Genomic DNA, 19,151 nt, shown 5'->3' on the forward strand with positions numbered 1-19,151 from the left:
AAACCGCAATGAGGGTGATAAACAAAAAAAACATACAGGATAGTTCATTAAAAAAGGTACAAACTGTTTACGTCCACATTTCTATACAGGTGCTTTTGGACAGGCATAAAGATGCTGGTGTGTAGGTTATTGGCTATACGCCATAGTAAAATAGATATGTAACATTTTGGAGAGATGCGTATGTCCACTTTAATTCACTAAAGCTTGACAGCGTTAGAAAGAGAGTCGTCCATGATGATTAACTTTTGGATTGCTCCAGCAGTGTGACTTTGAGTCCAGCTGGACAGCTGTGTCAACTCAGCAGAGGTTGTCGTTGGAAACGAAAAATCACATCTCAAACATCAGTCACACAAACCTTTTCCAGGAAGGCCAAGGAATATCTGTGTAGGGTCCCCCCCACTAGATATTACTATTTAACTATTCTGTGTTATGTATTATGGAGAGAAGAGCTTTTAAGGACAGGACAGGGTCAGTCCATTGCCATGGCCATCCTAACACAACTTCACTTACATGTTGGCAATTTCATGTGGGGTGTATTGGGGGAAAGTGCTGATAATACAATGTGGTTACATATTATGTGTTATGTTATGTAACAGTGGAAAAAGCAGGCCCACTGACTGAACACTGGTCAGATGTGGTTTAGGGGAGGGGTCTCCTTTATAAAAATCTGGCCGACGACCAACCTGATTGTCACAGAGTGGTCATGATGGTGAAGCTGGGGATTTTGGTAGCTGTTGCCGTGTTTCTGGAGACGGTCTCTGGGGCCTCTGTAAGTGTCACAAAAATGTGTATGCTAGTGTATCCAAAGAACCATGTGTTAACTCTGTTCAGTCCTGAAATTAAGCTTCTATTCTTAATTAAGAAAGTATGGTAAGTTGTTAATGTTTGAGCCATCAATCACTGATGAGAATATTGCAAAGCATTTTTTCCCCAAAATATGCCAAAAGGAAACTGAGAATTCAAATCTAAATGCAGCATGCCACATTTCTTTGGTGTAGTTCTAAAAAAAAGGAAAAATGCTTTTCAAGTCTACCTTACTACTTTTTCCAGTCAATCTTCTTGCATTTCTTTGTGCTTGATTTCCTGTAGCTCGGGGTGGTGTACACAGAGGGAGGTATGGTGGAGGGTAAAAACATTCGTATTGGCTTATTGCGTCGCATGGACGTCTTCAAGGGGATTCCCTTTGCTGACATCCCTGGAAGGTTTGAGAAACCAAAGCGTCACCCTGGCTGGGACGGTGGGTACACTGATTTAACTTATCTATGGAAAGCCATTTGATCATCAAATACATATCCACAATATCAAACAACAATTTCCTCAACTAGTTAACTAGATGGCCGCACTAGTTCAAAAAACGTCAACAAGTTCACTAGTAGGGGATATTTATGCCTTACTAGTTAACTAGTAAGTGCACATTTTCCATTAGTAGGGCATAAAATGTCTACTAGTACTAGTAAGGTAAAAAAAAAAAGGTGCACTAGTAGTACGAGTGGCATCCTCCTGAAACACCACCTGTTGTCTACAACCTCACTTAGTATAGCCACTGTAATTCTGTAAAGTGTAATTGGGTTTCTTGAAAGGCGCTATATAAATAAAAGTTATTGTTATTATTTTTATTAAACTCAAACTGACTTGGACTCTTCTTTGGTTACTCGAGACTTGACTCAGACTTGACAGTTGGTGACTCGACTGCAACACTGCTTACTAGAACATTTGCACTTACTAGTTAACTATTGAAGCGAAAACAGCCTCTACTATTTAACTAGTTGACATTTTTGCAGCACACTTGTTACCTAGTGCAACTAGACATGTTTGCTCCTCTAGCAATCATAGCATCATCAGTCACGTCTGCCACCCCTTCTCTTTTAACTTGAATTGATCAAAAAAGTTTTGTAATGTGTGATGAAAACATACAGTACATCATTACCCACACTGTGTGTGTGTCTCTAATCAGGTATTCTGAAGGCCACTGAGTACAGGCAGAGATGCATTCAGGTGAATCTCTTGATGTCTGACACCAGAGGCAGTGAGGACTGTCTTTACCTTAACATCTGGGTTCCTCACGACCGCAAAGGTAAAGACTGAGAGAAGCCTACAGAGAGTCCTCCATATTAGATCTACACTCTACAACTGGCTCTCATTTTCTCTGTCTCCTAGTGTCCACTGGTTTGCCGGTCATGGTCTGGATCTATGGGGGAGGCTTCCTGGCTGGGGGCTCGATGGGTGCTAACTTCCTGGACAACTATCTGTACAGCGGGCAGGAGATTGCAGACAGAGGAAATGTTATTGTGGTGACACTGGGATACCGTGTGGGCACTATGGGCTTCCTGAGCACTGGAGACTCTGACTTACCCGGTAGGTGCCAGTTTCTTTCTTTCACAACAGTGACAAAATTCAACCTAGAAAATGTTGGCCTGCCTCCCATTTTTATAAAATGTTCCATTAGATAAGTAATTTCTGCCGTGATTGAGTGAAATGTTTGATCCACTTCAGGAAACTATGGCCTTTGGGACCAGCATGCCGCCATCGCCTGGGTGAACAGGAACATCCGCTCGTTTGGAGGAGACCCTGACAACATCACCATCTTTGGAGAGTCTGCAGGTGGAGCTAGTGTCAGCTTCCAGGTGAGAAGCTCATTGTGTAAGATGATCGACTGATGATATATATGAAATTAAATAACATTCACAACTTGTTAATAATGAATCTAACTTAATTTATAAAAAAATAAATAATATTATCTGCCCACAGACTCTCACTCCCCACAACAAAGGGCTGTTCAAGAGAGCCATCTCCCAGAGCGGTGTCGCCCTTTGCCCATGGGGTATTAATAAGAACCCACGCAGGTTCGCTGAGGAGGTACACAACAGCTTCTCTGACATGTTTTATCTCTTCTATGGAACTTTTAACACTTCTTCGGAATAGTTAATTTAAAGGTGTATATAACGTCAGGGTTAGGAAACAATTAAAGATGATTTGAACCCTCTCCCCAGGTTGCTCTGAAGGTCAACTGCCCCACAGATCAAAACATGGCTGCCTGTTTGAAGATGACTGATCCTGCTCTCCTTACGTTGGCTGGCTCTCTCAGTCTGTCCAGCTCACCCGATCGTAAGGACTGCACTCCACATAACCACGTTTACATTTTCATTTTAGACATTGTGGTGCTTTCTACCAGAGGAATGAAGAGATGAAAAAGTCATCTCATTGCTTCTTCTGCAATGGTTTAATGGCACCCCACTGGAGAAAATAATGGCACTATATATTGATTATATTATATTCATCTTAATGCCTAACTCCTAATGTTCATATAACAGTAGTGAATGGAAACACATTAATTAGCATTTTCTTTTGCAGATTTACATGAACTTATTTTATTTTTTTTGCACTAAATTTAGATGGACATTTGGGCTCAAACAGAAAGCAGCCTCACTCTGCCTAATTTCTTCTAAATGTTTACATGAACACACAGCAAAGACTACACCCAATGGCTGACTGACCATCAGTGTTGTGACCAAGTCATCTTTGCTTAAGTCCCAAGTCATTTGGTCTCAAGTCTCAAGCAAGTCTTGAGTTTTTTGGGGGGCAAGTCTAGTCAAGTCGAGTCCTTAGTTCAGGCAAATCAAGTTCCAAATCAAGTCACTTTTTTTTTTTTACACCCAAGATAATGCACTCTTACCGGTCTTTATAAAAAGAAAAGACAAGGTTTTAGTAGCCCATCTAATTAAAATGATTGGCTAGTTTGTATAACTAGTACAAAAAGTATGACAATGAATTGAATCCATTTATAATTAAATAAAATTATTAAATCCAAAAGTGATTACTCGTGGCACAGCCATTGTGGTGATCTGGTCTGACTAATGAGGCTTCATCAGGGGTCTTTACGTGTTGCTATAGCAAGGAGTTTGACTGACAGCCAGTCATGCCTCAAGTCAAGTCATCTCGAGTCATTTATTTTTCAAGTCAAGTCGCAAGTCATTAAAACGATGACTTGAGTTGACTCGAGTCCAAGTCACCAAGTCTCAAGTCCACATCTCTGCTGAACATTAACATGCGTGTAAATTCTCCAGTGCACATTGGTGGACATTGCTGCCACAGTGTCAAATTTCAAATGCTACCCCACACTGTAGTAGATTTTGATGTCAATAATGTGTTTTATTCAAACTGGCAATTTTGAGAAATCAATTGACTCCAATCTATTCCTTTTTATATTAACAGTTTAGTTTTTGCACGTATATAAAGCATAAATTATTAAACAAATCTGTGGGTGCACATGTGTGCATTGCAGGGCTAAATTCCTCTAGCTTGGTCTTTTCAGACCAATAGCAGATCCAGCATATGGGAAATTAGAATGCTAGTTAGGTATACATTATACAGTTAGTACTGTACATAGTAAGTGTCTGGTTGTGTCTGTCTCTGTCAGACCCACTTGTATGGAACCTGTTCCTGTCTCCTGTGATTGATGGTGACTTCCTGCCGGATGAGCCTTCCAAACTGTTCCACAATGCCGCTGCCGTTGACTACATCGCTGGAGTCAACGACATGGATGGACACATATTTACTGGTTTAGATGTTCCCTCAATCAACGCCCCCCTGGTGGACACCCCTATGTGAGTTGAAGCCATTTGATCACAGTGTGAAACATTCACAATTCTACGTTGGTTCTACTCAGAGCAACACTGTTCGTTTTTCTAGAAGTGTGTTGCTATGGTGTTTTATCAAACCTCATTTTCAAACCTTCCTGATTGCAGCGAGGATGTGAAGAGGCTCCTGGCTTCTTACACTAAGGAGAAGGGCCAGGCTGGTTTGGACAACGCTTACTCTACATACACCTTAAACTGGGGCTCAAACCCCAGCAAGGAGACCATCAAGAAAACCGTTGTGGAGATTGGAACAGACTACATCTTCCTGGTTCCTACTCAGGCTGCCCTCTACCTTCATGCTGCCAACGCCACGTGAGAATAAGATCTTGCTGTACATACAATCTTCTTTCTACTGTCTTTAAAGACTGGTAGCCCTTAAGTGTGGATGAAATAAACCAAACAGTAAAGCAGAAGCCAAATGTAATGGAGTTGTGACAGTTTAATACATAAAATAATAGAAAAGAAATATTCTGCATTTTTTACTTTATTTTCTTAATAATTGAATGGCATAATATGGTAACATTGAATGGTAATTGTAAAATATAGTATATTTGATTGCATCATTTAAATACAAAATAAGTTATTTACTTCAAATTGCATGTTATGCATAAATGAATGAATTCACTTGATTTACCAAAGGATAATAATTATTCCTGTGACACACTCCATCTTTATTTAGCCCCGTTTGGTGTAGTCATAGCTTTTCTCTCCTCGTCTTACCAAAGAACTGGCCGTACCTACTCGTACCTCTTCTCTCAGCCCAACCGTATGGGTGGCATTGGTAGGCCCTACCCCAGCTGGATGGGAGCCGACCACGCTGATGACCTGCAGTATGTGTTCGGAAAGCCTTTCTCCACACCACTGGGGTACTGGCCTAGCCATCGTGACGTCTCTGGCTACATGATCGCCTACTGGACCAACTTCGCCAAAACTGGGTATAAACATAGGAGAATCACAGAAATAGTACCAACCGGAATCAAACATTGGAATAGAAAACTAAACTGCCTCAATTCATATGTCCTTTTCTCTGGTTATGTCCACAGGGACCCTAACAAAGGAGAGAGCGTGCCCGTTACCTGGCCTAGATTCACCAGCACTGAACACCAGTACCTGGAGATCAATTCTAAGATGAACAAGAACTATGTAGGACAGAAGATGAGAATGCGTTATGTGCATTTCTGGACTAGCATCTTACCCAACCTCCCCATATCCTTCTCAGAGTAAAGACCGTGTGCAATCACCTGTGCACCTGCAATCTGGAGCTATAGACTAATATTAAATTAGTATTGGTTCATGAAAAATTGATGATGAATAGGCCTACAAATTATATTTCCTTGATTTTATTTAATTATGTGTTGGGCCTCTTTACAGTACGTAGTGATAAACAAATTCACTTTGCACATATAAAACCTATTGGGTTTGTTTGGTTTTTGGTTAGTTTTGGATGATAACAGATGCTAAGTTAATCATATTTTGGTATGGATCTTAGTGTACAAAACCTTATTGATGGTGCAGAAGTATGTGTAAACTTTGCAAAACAAAATAAACACAATCAAAAAAGACAATAAAAATGGTGATATTGATGCATTTTGTTATTCCGATTCCACTCCCATTTTGTACAGGTAGCCAGATTTAAACAACTTTATGACAGCTGATGTTGTTTAAGGTAATGTGCTTGGTAAATGCGTGTCAATGAACAACAAGGTACTATAATAATACAGGAAAATAAGACGAGGCAGAGTTGAAGATTTCTACAATGCAAAATTAGAGCTGTCTTCACCAAATCCATTACGTTAGTTTCCTAGCTAATTCAGGACATTAAAAGAGCTGGACCAGTTTTAAAACAAGGCCTTTAGAGGTTGTTAACATTGTTATTACATGGACACAAAAATAACAAAGGTAAGGCTGTGTTTCATTAACTCAAGACAAATAATTGTGAAAATTAAGTGGGTTAACTGGGTTGGCTCTTTTCTTCTGTTCCACATAATTTCATACAAGGAACATGAATTTAAATAAAGATGAGTTGTAATACATGATGTAAAATAAATTGGTTGGGACAGCCATCTAAAAGCAATTTAACTAATTTTAAAAGCCAGCATACTGAGACCGCTAACCTGTCTGCTTACTGCTGAAGCATTTCTCTTCAAGAAAAGGAGGGAATGAGGAAAGCTATGTTGCGTTTGGTAGATGTGGCTAGCTACTAGCTGAATATATCCTGAGCAGTTAGCTAGAACATTTAACCGCAACCAGCTTGCTAACATCCCCAACAAATGTCTTTCTTGCCACAAGTGTCTCATAGGTTTGTTTTTGTCCATACCTCTGGTAATACTAGAGGAAGTCCTTTTTGCTTAAAAGAGGAAAAGATGTGCTAATTTTGGAGATCTCCAACTTTTCCCAGCTGTTGAGGTTAAGGCCTTTGTATTAGGATCTATGGTCTATATCGATGACGTTTCATTTCCGGGATTGTTCAGGTGCTGCTGGAAATTCCGCTGCATGTCCCTCATTTCGGCCGGATGTCTGTCACCTTCCCCTTTCTTTGTGTTGGCATTCTAAACTCTGGTCGATTTATTCGGACTATGGTTAACTGCTCCTCAGATCTCTGCAGGGTAAATCCAGACAGCTAGCTAGACTATCTGTCCAATCTGAGTTTTCTGTTGCACGACTAAAACAACCTTTGAACATACACGTTCCACCAAAACACGTTCCTGCCCGAGGCTATTTCGCAGAGGCACCGTTGCTCCGTCCGACGATTAGCGCCATCCAAGACGATTGTGATTGATTCAAAGAAATAGGAGATAGGTCTGGCAAAGCAAGACTAGGGGGATCCTAAATGTGAATACAATAATCTGCAAAGGATAAGTGAAGTAATGCATTTTATACTAATTATTTGTTCTTCTCGGATTTGTTCAGCATTATGTTTTCAGAAACATGTAGGAAAACATAGCTCTACTACACTCAAATCAATCTGTTTTGTCTTGGCTTTTCTTAAAGTAGGAACTTTCAGTTTGTGTTGATTCTAGTGGCTAGTCTAACTTAAATTCATATAGCCCCTTTCATTAAACCCAAGGACGCTTTACATAAGTACAGAGGGACAAAAATGGTAGGTTAACACAAACACGGACCAAAAAGTCATTACAACTGGACATTAAATGTAGGCTACTGACGTACAACCAATTTTAGATTTATATATTGATCAATACCCCAACTATATAAGTGACATACCCAGATTAAGTTGTATTCATTACAACAAACTAATTATCTCATATAGATACGGACACAAGACATTTATGAGCCAAGTGTTTTGCTTTTTGACTCTGTTGTTGTACAACAATATCACTGAATTTAGTTGTACATATTACTTACAGAGGTCTATGCGACAGAAGTATACAAATGTGCAAAATGTAGTTATGGAATAAAAAACTACTATAGCCTACATCATCAACTTCACTTATGCAGTCTATGCCTCAAGACCTGGTTTGTACATATTGTGCATCCTTTATTTAACAGTAGGCCTAATAACAAATGTATTTTCCAAGAAAGACTGAGATAAAATGAAAAAATCATGACAAACTACAAAACAGCAATGAGAAAAAAAATACAGGATAGTTGATTACAAATGCTACAAACTACTACTAATCTAACAGTTGTTCCTGGTGGTTTGTGGCCCCCAGCTGAACATAGTGTATACTGTACACATATAAATATGGTAATAAATGTATATGTCCACATTTCTACAGTATACAGGTTCTTTTGGACAGCCATAAAAATGCTGGTGTGTAGGTTGTTGGCTAGATATACTGTACCCTCACTGGCCATAGTAAAATAAGATATGTAACATTTTGGAGAGATGCTTATGTCCACTTTATTTACTAAAACTTTGCAGCGTTAGGAAAAGGGTCATCCATGAAAAAAGGACTTTTGAGTCCAGTTGGACAGCTGTGTCAACTCAGCAGATTCCTGATACACATCAAAAGTTGGAAACTAAAAATCACATCTCAACAGCAGTCACACAAACCTTTTCCATGAAGGCCAAGGCATATCTGTGTAGGGGTTTTTCCCCCAGCAATTTTCTCAAAGTCCCCCATTAGATATCTCAAAACGATCTTAAAGCCAAAAGAAAGCCTGACACAAAACTTTGGGATTAGGTGATGACATCATTTCCCTTCTACTAAAACTGTACAAGGATCCTCTCCTTTGAGACAGCTATAGACTTAAATGTTGTGGCCAAAACTCCAACCTACTTCTTGGCCTAGGTCGAGAGGGAACTTTCAACGGAGTCAGATGGCAATATCAAAGCACAAGACAAGGATGCCCCCTTTCACTCTTTTATTTGTCTTCACTATTTAATCATTCCCTATTTGGCTCCATGGAGAGGAGAGCTTCTAAGGACAGGACAAGATCAGTCCATTGCCATGACCGTCCTCACACAACTTTACTTCTTTAGTCAGTTTGCATGTTGGCAGTTTCTTGTGGGGTGGAGTTAGTAAAGATAGTTATTCTTGTGTGATAAGGAAATACATTTTAGATTACATATGTCTTAGAGAAAGAAGGGATTATTGAAAGCTGTCCAATGTCCACTGAAAACCACTTATCTCCCATGCTAGAAGCTATAAAAATCAGCCTATATTTTGGTTTGATTACCACTATGTTATTTTGATGACATTTTTAAGGTAATCTATGTGAAGTATTGAGGAAAGTGCTGATGATGCAATGTGGTTAAATATTATGTGTTATGTAACAGTGGAAAAAGCATGCCCACTGGCCAGGTGTGGTTTAGGGGAGGGGTCTCCTTTATAAAAGTCTGGGTGACGACCAACCTGATTGTCACAGAGTGGTCATGATGGTGAAGCTGGGGATTTTAGTAGCTGTTGCTGTGTTTCTGGAGACGGTCTCTGGGGCCTCTGTAAGTGTTACAAAAATGTGTATGCTAGTGTATCCAAAGAACCATTTCTGAAGGTTCTCTGTTCAGTCCTAAAATTAAGCTTCTGTTGTTGGTTTTGAACGTATGATAATTTGAGCCGTCAATCACTAATGAGTATATTGTTTTGCATTGGATCAAAAGTCTTACACCATGTCTCTCTCACACCAAATTTCTAACAATGTATTTGTTACAAAGCATTCTTTAAATTGCTACAGTGTTGCATGACTGATTGATTCAAACATTTTCATTTTTTTCAAAACATGCCAAAAGGAAACTGAGAATTCAATTCTAAATGCAGCATGCCACATTTCATTTGTAGTTCTATGTAAAAAAAAACCAAATCTGAGTGAACTACCATATCAAGTCAATCTTCTTGCATTTCTTTGTGCTTGATTTCCTGTAGCTCGGGGTGGTGTACACAGAGGGAGGTATGGTGGAGGGTGAAAACATTCGTATTGGCTTATTGCGTCGCATGGACGTCTTCAAGGGGATTCCCTTTGCTGACATCCCTGGAAGGTTTGAGAAACCAAAGCGTCACCCTGGCTGGGACGGTGAGTAGTCTGATTTAACATATCAATGACTGGATTTTACATCTAGATCCAAAAATACAAACCATTTCACAATTTGCCCAAGTCCTACCCTGCTCTTACACTTGTGTGTGTCTCTAATCAGGTATTCTGAAGGCCACTGAGTACAGGCAGAGATGCATTCAGGTGAATCTCTTGATGTCTGACACCAGAGGCAGTGAGGACTGTCTTTATCTTAACATCTGGGTTCCTCACGGCCGCAAAGGTAAAGACTGAGAGAAGCCTACAGAGAGTCCTCCATATTAGATCTACACTCTACAACTGGCTCTCATTTTCTCTGTCTCCTAGTGTCCACTGGTTTGCCGGTCATGGTCTGGATCTATGGGGGAGGCTTCCTGGCTGGGGGCTCGATGGGTGCTAACTTCCTGGACAACTATCTGTACAGCGGGCAGGAGATTGCAGACAGAGGAAATGTTATTGTGGTGACACTGGGATACCGTGTGGGCACTATGGGCTTCCTGAGCACTGGAGACTCTGACTTAACCGGTAGGTGCCAGTTTCTTTCTTTCACAACAGTGACAAAATTCAACCTAGAAAATGTTGGCCTGCCTCCCATTTTTATAAAATGTTCCATTAGATAAGTAATTTCTGCCGTGATTGAGTGAAATGTTTGATCTGCTTCAGGAAACTATGGCCTTTGGGACCAGCATGCCGCCATCGCCTGGGTGAACAGGAACATCCGCTCGTTTGGAGGAGACCCTGACAACATCACCATCTTTGGAGAGTCTGCAGGTGGAGCTAGTGTCAGCTTCCAGGTGAGAAGCTCATTGTGTAAGATGATCGACTGATGATATATATGAAATTAAATAACATTCACAACTTGTTAATAATGAATCTAACTTAATTTATAAAAAAATAAATAATATTATCTGCCCACAGACTCTCACTCCCCACAACAAAGGGCTGTTCAAGAGAGCCATCTCCCAGAGCGGTGTCGCCCTTTGCCCATGGGGTATTAATAAGATCCCACGCAGGTTCGCTGAGGAGGTACACAACAGCTTCTCTGACATGTTTTATCTCTTCTATGGAACTTTTAACACTTTTTTGGAATAGTTAATTTAAAAGTGTATATAACGTCAGGGCTAGGAAACAATTAAAGATGATTTGAACCCTCTCCCCAGGTTGCTCTGAAGGTCAACTGCCCCACAGATCAAAACATGGCTGCCTGTTTGAAGATGACTGATCCTGCTCTCCTTACGTTGGCTGGCTCTCTCAGTCTGTCCAGCTCACCCGATCGTAAGGACTGCACTCCACATAACCACGTTTACATTTTCATTTTAGACATTGTGGTGCTTTCTACCAGAGGAATGAATAGATGAAAAAGTCATCTTGTTGCGCCCCCTTGTTCTGCAATGGTTTAATGGCACCACTGGAGGAATTGTGCTGCTATATATTTATTAGATTTTTCTTGATGCGTCCAACTCCTAATGTTCACATGACAGTAGTGGATGGAAACAAACATTGATTAGCATTTTCTTTTGCAGATTTCCCTCCTGCCTAATTTGGACGGAAATATGGCTAGTGAGTGTTGGCCTAACACACCAAGCTGACTTCAAACAGAAAGTGGTTTCACTCTGCCTAATGTCTTCTAAAATGTGTACTTGAACCAACAGCAAAGACTACACCCAATGGTCAACTGACCATCAACACGCGTGTCAATTCTGCAGTGCATATCGGTTGACAGTGCTGCCACAGTGTCAAATTTTAAGTGCTACCAGTGTAGTGGCTTTTGACGGCACTAATGTGTTTTATCCAAACTGGCAATTTTGAGAAATCGATTGTCTCCAATCTATTCCTTTCATATTAAGAGTTAAGTTTTATGCACGTGTGTAAAGCATAAATAATTAAAGAAAATCTGTGGGTGCACACGTGCCATGCAGGGCTATATTCCTCCAGCTCATCTTCACGGACCAATAGCAGATCCAGCATATGGGAAATTAGAATGCTAGTTAGGTATACATTATACAGTTAGTACTGTACATAGTAAGTGTCTGGTTGTGTCTGTCTCTGTCAGACCCACTTGTATGGAACCTGTTCCTGTCTCCTGTGATTGATGGTGACTTCCTGCCGGATGAGCCTTCCAAACTGTTCCACAATGCCGCTGCCGTTGACTACATCGCTGGAGTCAACGACATGGATGGACACATATTTACTGGTTTAGATGTTCCCTCAATCAACGCCCCCCTGGTGGACACCCCTATGTGAGTTGAAGCCATTTGATCACAGTGTGAAACATTCTACGTTGGTTCTACTCAGAGCAACACTGTACTTTTTTCTAGAAGTGTGTTGCTATGGTGTTTTATCAAACCTCATTTTCAAACCTTCCTGATTGCAGCGAGGATGTAAAGAGGCTCCTGGCTTCTTACACTAAGGAGAAGGGCCAGGCTGGTTTGGACAATGCTTACTCCATATACACCTCCACCTGGGGCTCAAATCCCAGCAAGGAGACCATCAAGAAAACCGTTGTGGAGATTGGAACAGACTACATCTTCCTGGTTCCTACTCAGGCTGCCCTCTACCTTCATGCTGCCAACGCCACGTGAGAATAAGATCTTGCTGTACATACAATCTGTCTTTAAAGACTGGTAGCCCTTAAGTGTGGATGACATAAGCCAAACAGTAAAGCAGAAGCCAAATGTAATGGAGGTGTGACAGTTTGATAATAGAATAAGACAAAAAAAACTTTTTTTAAATTGTTTTATTCTGCATTTTTTACTTCATTTTCTTAATAATTGAATGATAATTGTATTATATTCTGATTGCATAATTTAAATACAAATTACCTTAACTACTTAATTGCATTTTATGCATCAATAAATTAATTCACTTAAGGATAATAATTATTGTTGTGACACACTCCATCTTTATTTAGCCCCGTTTGGTGTAGTCATAGCTTTTCTCTCCTCGTCTTACCAAAGAACTGGCCGTACCTACTCGTACCTCTTCTCTCAGCCCAACCGTATGGGTGGCATTGGTAGGCCCTACCCCAGCTGGATGGGAGCCGACCACGCTGATGACCTGCAGTACGTGTTCGGAAAGCCTTTCTCCACACCACTGGGGTACTGGCCTAGCCATCGTGACGTCTCTGGCTACATGATCGCCTACTGGACCAACTTCGCCAAAACTGGGTATAAACATAGGAGAATCACAGAAATAAAACCAACCGGAATCAGATATTGAAATAGAAAACTAAAACTGCCTCAATTCATATGTCCTTTTCTCTGGTTATGTCCACAGGGACCCTAACAAAGGAGAGAGCGTGCCCGTTACCTGGCCTAGATTCACCAGCACTGAACACCAGTACCTGGAGATCAATTCTAAGATGAACAAGAACTATGTAGGACAGAAGATGAGAATGCGTTATGTGCATTTCTGGTCTAGCGTCCTACCCAACCTTCCCATATCCTTCTCAGAGTAAAGACTGTGTGCAATCACCTGTACACCTGAAATGTGGACCTAAAGACCTGAAGTATTAAATTAGTATTGGTTTATGAAAAATAAATTGATGACAAATACAAATTATATTTCATTGTTGTTTGTTTATTATGTGTTAGGCCTCTTTAATATTTAGTGCTAAACATATTTACTTTGCATGAAACCTTGGTATTGGTTTTGTTTGTGTAGCCCTGGCTAAATTTCATTTAGATATTGAAAGTTAAGTAGTGAAAACAGTCATTGAAATGATTTCAAATGCAGTACAAATATATAAATATGGTGAAGAAAATATAAGTTAATGCCATATATATGTTAAAATGGTTAACATGAATAAAACGTTTAAAATGTAAGAGTTATATTTACAGTTTTTGAAAAGGTCAAAGTTTGAAGTTCATGCAATTGACTGTAGTTTGAGTGAAGTGTACATGATTCAGCACCTTCTATATACAGTCCTATACAGTCTACTATGTTCAGCACGTGTAATCAGCATACTGTCTATGGTAATCAGCCACACAGCTGAACTTGATAGCAGCCTAATATGTCAATCCTCGTCTTTCTTTACTTTTGTTGGAGGGTCATGACCTATCAGCCAATGTAATTACAATCCCATGTAGAGGGGTGGGGCTTAGTTCTATGCAGATTCCCGTTTTTATAAGCGAACTACTTCGTGAGGTTCAGTAGATTGTAGAAGGACAGTGTTATCCATTACTGAGGCTGACGAGCAGTTATGCTGTGTTTTGGAGTATTGTAATCTATAAGAGGTAACTATACATGTGTGTGTGATTTTATATGCTGTAACTAGCTAAGTGTTGTAGTATGAAATCACCTATTGTGTTAATAACTGTCAATAGCCGTTAGCGTTAGCACAATTGCCAGATTAGCATTGCTTTCGTACTGTTAGCTTTGAATGTGTGAAATAATTGGTTGAGACAAGCTACAGCTAATTCGCCGGGAAATAGTGTATGGACCTGCTTGCTCAGTTAATTTATTTGATTCAGGAGACGGACATTTGTGACTGTAAAAGAGAGAGGGTCGGGGAAGCTACTGGACCACACAGAGAGCGGGTTTCCATCCTGCTGGTGTGATGTAGATTGTCACTTCCTGCTGCCATTGCCAAGTTCGCCTGTTTTCATATGTCCCCTTGACTATCACCAGGATTCGTGAGTACTGAGTATATTGCACGTACATTTTATTGTATTGTGTAAACAAGTGAAACGACCGTCACAGTTTTAGGCCTCCACGCTCCCAAGCTTCTACTCAGGCCTGCAACAGGGTTTTTTGTTTGTATTTTGATTGCTGAGTATGAATGTGTGAGTGTGGGCCCACAGATAATTATTGAGGTTTACATGTCAAAAGGTTTTATGCATTTATTTTATTGAAACCTAAGCAGAGGTAACAATTTATAGTATTCTCTGAAAGCTATATTGAGTAGGGTTGGGTATCGTTTGGGGTTTTTCCGATACCGGTGCTAAATCGATACTTTTAAAATGGTGCCGGTTAGGACTGAACGATTTTTGAAAATAATCTAATTGCAATCTTTTCAAAAATATTGCGATTTAATATCCAATTATTTTTAAGCTCTTTGTCTTGTCCTGTATTATTCAACGAAGGCGAGCAATAAATCATTGTATAGTATGAACAACACAAGATTAGATATATTAAACAAACTGTTCTTTCCTGGAGGCCAGGCCTGTATGTGATGATGAAATAAGGTGATGCATGAATTTATATGAATGACATCTTTTATTTAACTACTTCAATCACAGTACTATATTGAGCACTGACCAAGCCAGGTTTAAACATTTATATGAAAGTCAGAAACAAATCACACAAACTAAAGTGCAGATTGCAGAAATATAAAAACAAATATGTGGCTTTACTACACTTAGTAGTATTTGGATTATTTAATTGATTGCACATTTTAAACGCCGTCTTTGAACTTTACTAGACAGTTAAATAAGTAAAAAATATACATACAACGGTGTATTTTTAACAGCGCCCACAGAGGAGCTGCCTCCAGCCCCTCCCTCCGCTCATGAAGTTGCGTGTAGCGTGCATGACAGCGTCAACGTTGCACTTGCTCAGAGAGGCTATCGTTACGTTAGCAGCAGATTAACTGTACTAATAAAACCGTTGAAGCCAGCCACGCTGCTGTGAAAGCTCCCTGAATGTCATTTATCAGAGTCTGGTTGTTACCCCTCTCCGCTGCAGTCTCCTCCACTCCATATCTTTATAACAGAGCTAGCTAACTGGAGCTAACCGCTAATCAGAGCTAATCGTTGCTAACCGAGCCTTCAGTTCTGTGTGCCTGTATCCATTAACTGCATCTATGGACTCAAGCCCGAATAAAACCCTTCATTTTATTAAAATGGCTGTAAAAGTTTTAAACTACAACTCAGTTGTTTGAATGACAAATTTGATGCTTTCTCTGCGGAGTGCAGACTGATTTGCGACCAAAATCGCAGCCTTTGCTATTAGGAAATCGCGTTTTAACATATCGCGATATTATTGCAAATGCAATTAATCGTTCAGCCCTAGTGCCAATGCCCAAACGGTGCCTGAACCGGTAAAAAAAAAAAAAAAAAAAAAAAAAAAAAAATATATATATATATATATATATAATGTATATAATATAAAATATAAAAAAAGGAGCACAAAACGACATTTGGCGACATTAAAGAACGGCTTGTTTATTGCTAAGGCCATATTGTCAAAATTAAATGATTGATTAATAATGTAATAACTTATAACAATGACTTATTTCACCAGTAAATTGCTGGTAAACGACAAAAACAACCACCAGTGGGAAAAGGGTATTTTACAATAACTTAAAATGCACCACAAGGCTGGCGAGTTTCAAGTGAACGTGTGTTGTTTTTCCGACAACGGCAGCTGCCTGCAGACTGTTACGTCCCGGTGTTGGAATCCTCTACAGGGAAATACAGTCACACTTTACACCGTTTAACGTTAGCTGTCAGCATTTTAACCATTGTGTTTATTCCAGCTACTAACTAACGGTAACATAGCGTCCCGTGCAGCGATGCTTCTGAAAAAAATAAAAGTCCGGCACCGAAATGAGGAACCAAAATTTTTGTTCTTTCGGTCTCGTTACTACCGTTAACATCGGAACCGGTGCCCTATTGGCACCGCGTTTCGGTACCCAACCCTAATATTGAGGCAACATATTATTTTGTGTCATTTAAAAAAAAAAGAGGGAGTTATTTATACTGGCCTCACTTGTATGTTCGTGTTCATTTTAACATTTATTCTAATACCATAAATGTGTTTTCATATTATTTTTGTACTTTAACTAAATAAATTTCCTTATCTGGGTTTGTTGCATTTAAAGTATACTTGTTGGGTCTTAGATTTTGTACATGAGGTTTCATTCTGAGTTACAATTTAAAAGAGTAATCAAGGTTAAGCAGTGTTGGGGAGTAACGGAATACATGTACCGGTGTTATGTATTCAGAATACAAATTATGAGTAACTGTATTCCGTTGCAGTTAAAATTTAAATAGTTGGTATTTAGAATACAGTTACATTTTTGAAATCAATGGATTCCATGACGATACTTCTCTGTTTCATGAGTTTATTCACTCTCTGAATAAATTAAAGCAACTCCATGCATTTCCCACAAGCCCCAATATGAAAATGAATAAATGAGCTATTTGCGAGATCACTGATAGAGGTAGAGATGGAGCCGGAACCGGCACAACCGAGCCAGGGCAGGAACGCGTTTCTATCTTGGAAATTCAAACAGCATTTCACATTAAAGAAAGAACAGGGAGAATGAAATATAACTGTGCAGTGCAACCTCTGCTTGCCAGCAACAAACCTCCTTTCAGCGTCCAAATTACTCCACCTCCAATCTGAAGAAGCATCTTAAAGTATTTTTATTTTTTTTTTAAATTAGCTAAGGGTAGTCGTTTGCTGTAGTTTTACTGGTCACCTTGCTATTATTGCGACTTTACATTCTCCTACATGCTGATTTACTCGCCCCAGAGCCGTTGAAAGACCGACTAGCCCCGTTTGACGTTTTAGCTAGCGTTAGCTAAAATTAGCTCGTGGTAGCTTAGACTGCGGTTAGATTTTTGTAGTATGCAGTTCGGGAATACAAATACAAAAATCTATCTGCTTGTTCAGGTACACATTCAGCCAGTTGGAACAGAAGAACACAACACAATAGGCCTGTTTAGTAAGCTGTATGTGATGGCCACATTCCTACACTTATAAAATTCAATTCAATGTGGAAGTAATCCAAGTATTCAGAATACGTTACTCTGATTGAGTAACGTAACGGAATACGTTACAAATTACATTTTTGGGCATGTATTCTGTATTCTGTAACGGAATACGTTTTGAAAGTATCCTACCCAACACTGAGGTTAACACAAAACTTACCTAATTCATATTGGAGGCACTGCCAGTTACTTTAATATTATTGAGAAATACAGATTACTAACAAGCATTAGTTAGTACCGGTAATAGCACCATCTAAAGTAAAAAAAAAAAAACAAAGAACCCAGGCGCCTTTCCATAGTACTACTACACTAGAGACTATATAGCTACATGGGACAGGTGTTACATTTGGTTTTTGGATGACAACAGATCCGTTAATCATATTTTGGATCTTAATTTACAAAACATTATTGGTGGTGCATAAGTATTAACTTTGCCAAGCAAAATAAACAAAATAAAAAAATACTTAAAAAATGATAATATTGATGTATTTTGTTGATATTCAGATTAAACTGCCTTTTTGTTACCAGTTCATCTGCGTTAGCTAGTGTACAGGTTGCCTAATGTAAGCCAGTTTATAGCCTATATGATGACAGCTGATGTTGTTTCAGGCAATGTGCCTGGTTACTGCATGTCCAATGAACAACAAGGTGATTGAAGATTTCTACAATGCAAATTATCTTGTCTTCACCAAAAATATTAACGTTAGTTGTCTGATTCAGGACACTAAAGAGCTGGACCAAGGCCTTCAGAGGTTGTTATCCCACATTTGTGAAAATGCAATAAAGGGAGATTTCATGGATTTTTTTCACATGTAGACCACATTGGATGAGGTCCAGATCCAAAACCACTATACCTAGACTTGTCAAATCTGGACTAAATGATCCCAGAGAGGCTAAAGATTCTTGAAAATAGGTTTTAGATTTGTGAAAGCTTTATTCTTTGTAAAGTCTAGGTACAGTGGTTTTTGGATCTGGACCTAGTTCAATGTGGTCTACATGTGAAAAATACAGTCAAATCTCCCTTTATTGTACATAAATATAATAAAGCTTTCACATATCTAAAAGTATGTTTTAGACATCATTAATACTAAGAGATGTTCAGTGCCTGTCCTATTGTGACATTAATTTCTTTACGTACATCTTCCCAACATTTGTGAATATGTACACAGTCCAATAGACAGTGGACATATGAACCTCAATCTTACACTTAACGCAAAACCTTGATTTGTCTGGGTTCCTTCTGTTCCTCTTCAATGGAGTGATATGTAGTCTGTGATTAATCTGAAATTGCAGTTCCTTGGCCTTATTAGTGGTGAGACAGCCAGAT

General features: G+C 39.4%; 2 protein-coding genes across 2 annotated transcripts; both read left to right on the forward strand.

Moving 5' to 3' along the window:
• The first annotated feature begins 688 nt into the window (after positions 1-688).
• Positions 689-6,144, forward strand: cel.2 (carboxyl ester lipase, tandem duplicate 2). The gene is made up of 11 exons (XM_031277476.2): positions 689-769; positions 1,090-1,237; positions 1,955-2,074; positions 2,158-2,355; positions 2,494-2,624; positions 2,749-2,856; positions 2,991-3,105; positions 4,418-4,604; positions 4,746-4,949; positions 5,363-5,572; positions 5,681-6,144. Exons 1-11 carry the CDS (start codon positions 704-706, stop codon positions 5,859-5,861), a joined length of 1,668 nt encoding a protein of 555 aa, XP_031133336.1. The 5' UTR covers positions 689-703; the 3' UTR covers positions 5,862-6,144.
• A 3,286-nt stretch (positions 6,145-9,430) lies between these two features.
• Positions 9,431-13,664, forward strand: LOC116034759 (bile salt-activated lipase-like). Its single transcript, XM_031277477.2, has 11 exons — positions 9,431-9,540; positions 9,962-10,109; positions 10,231-10,350; positions 10,434-10,631; positions 10,770-10,900; positions 11,025-11,132; positions 11,267-11,381; positions 12,160-12,346; positions 12,481-12,684; positions 13,064-13,273; positions 13,383-13,664. The coding sequence occupies exons 1-11, from the start codon at positions 9,475-9,477 to the stop codon at positions 13,561-13,563; spliced, it is 1,668 nt and encodes a 555-aa protein (XP_031133337.2). The 5' UTR covers positions 9,431-9,474; the 3' UTR covers positions 13,564-13,664.
• The last annotated feature ends 5,487 nt before the right edge of the window (positions 13,665-19,151 follow it).

Source organism: Sander lucioperca, chromosome 14, assembly GCF_008315115.2.
Source record: "Sander lucioperca isolate FBNREF2018 chromosome 14, SLUC_FBN_1.2, whole genome shotgun sequence".
NCBI classification, from domain to species: Eukaryota; Metazoa; Chordata; class Actinopteri; order Perciformes; family Percidae; genus Sander; species Sander lucioperca.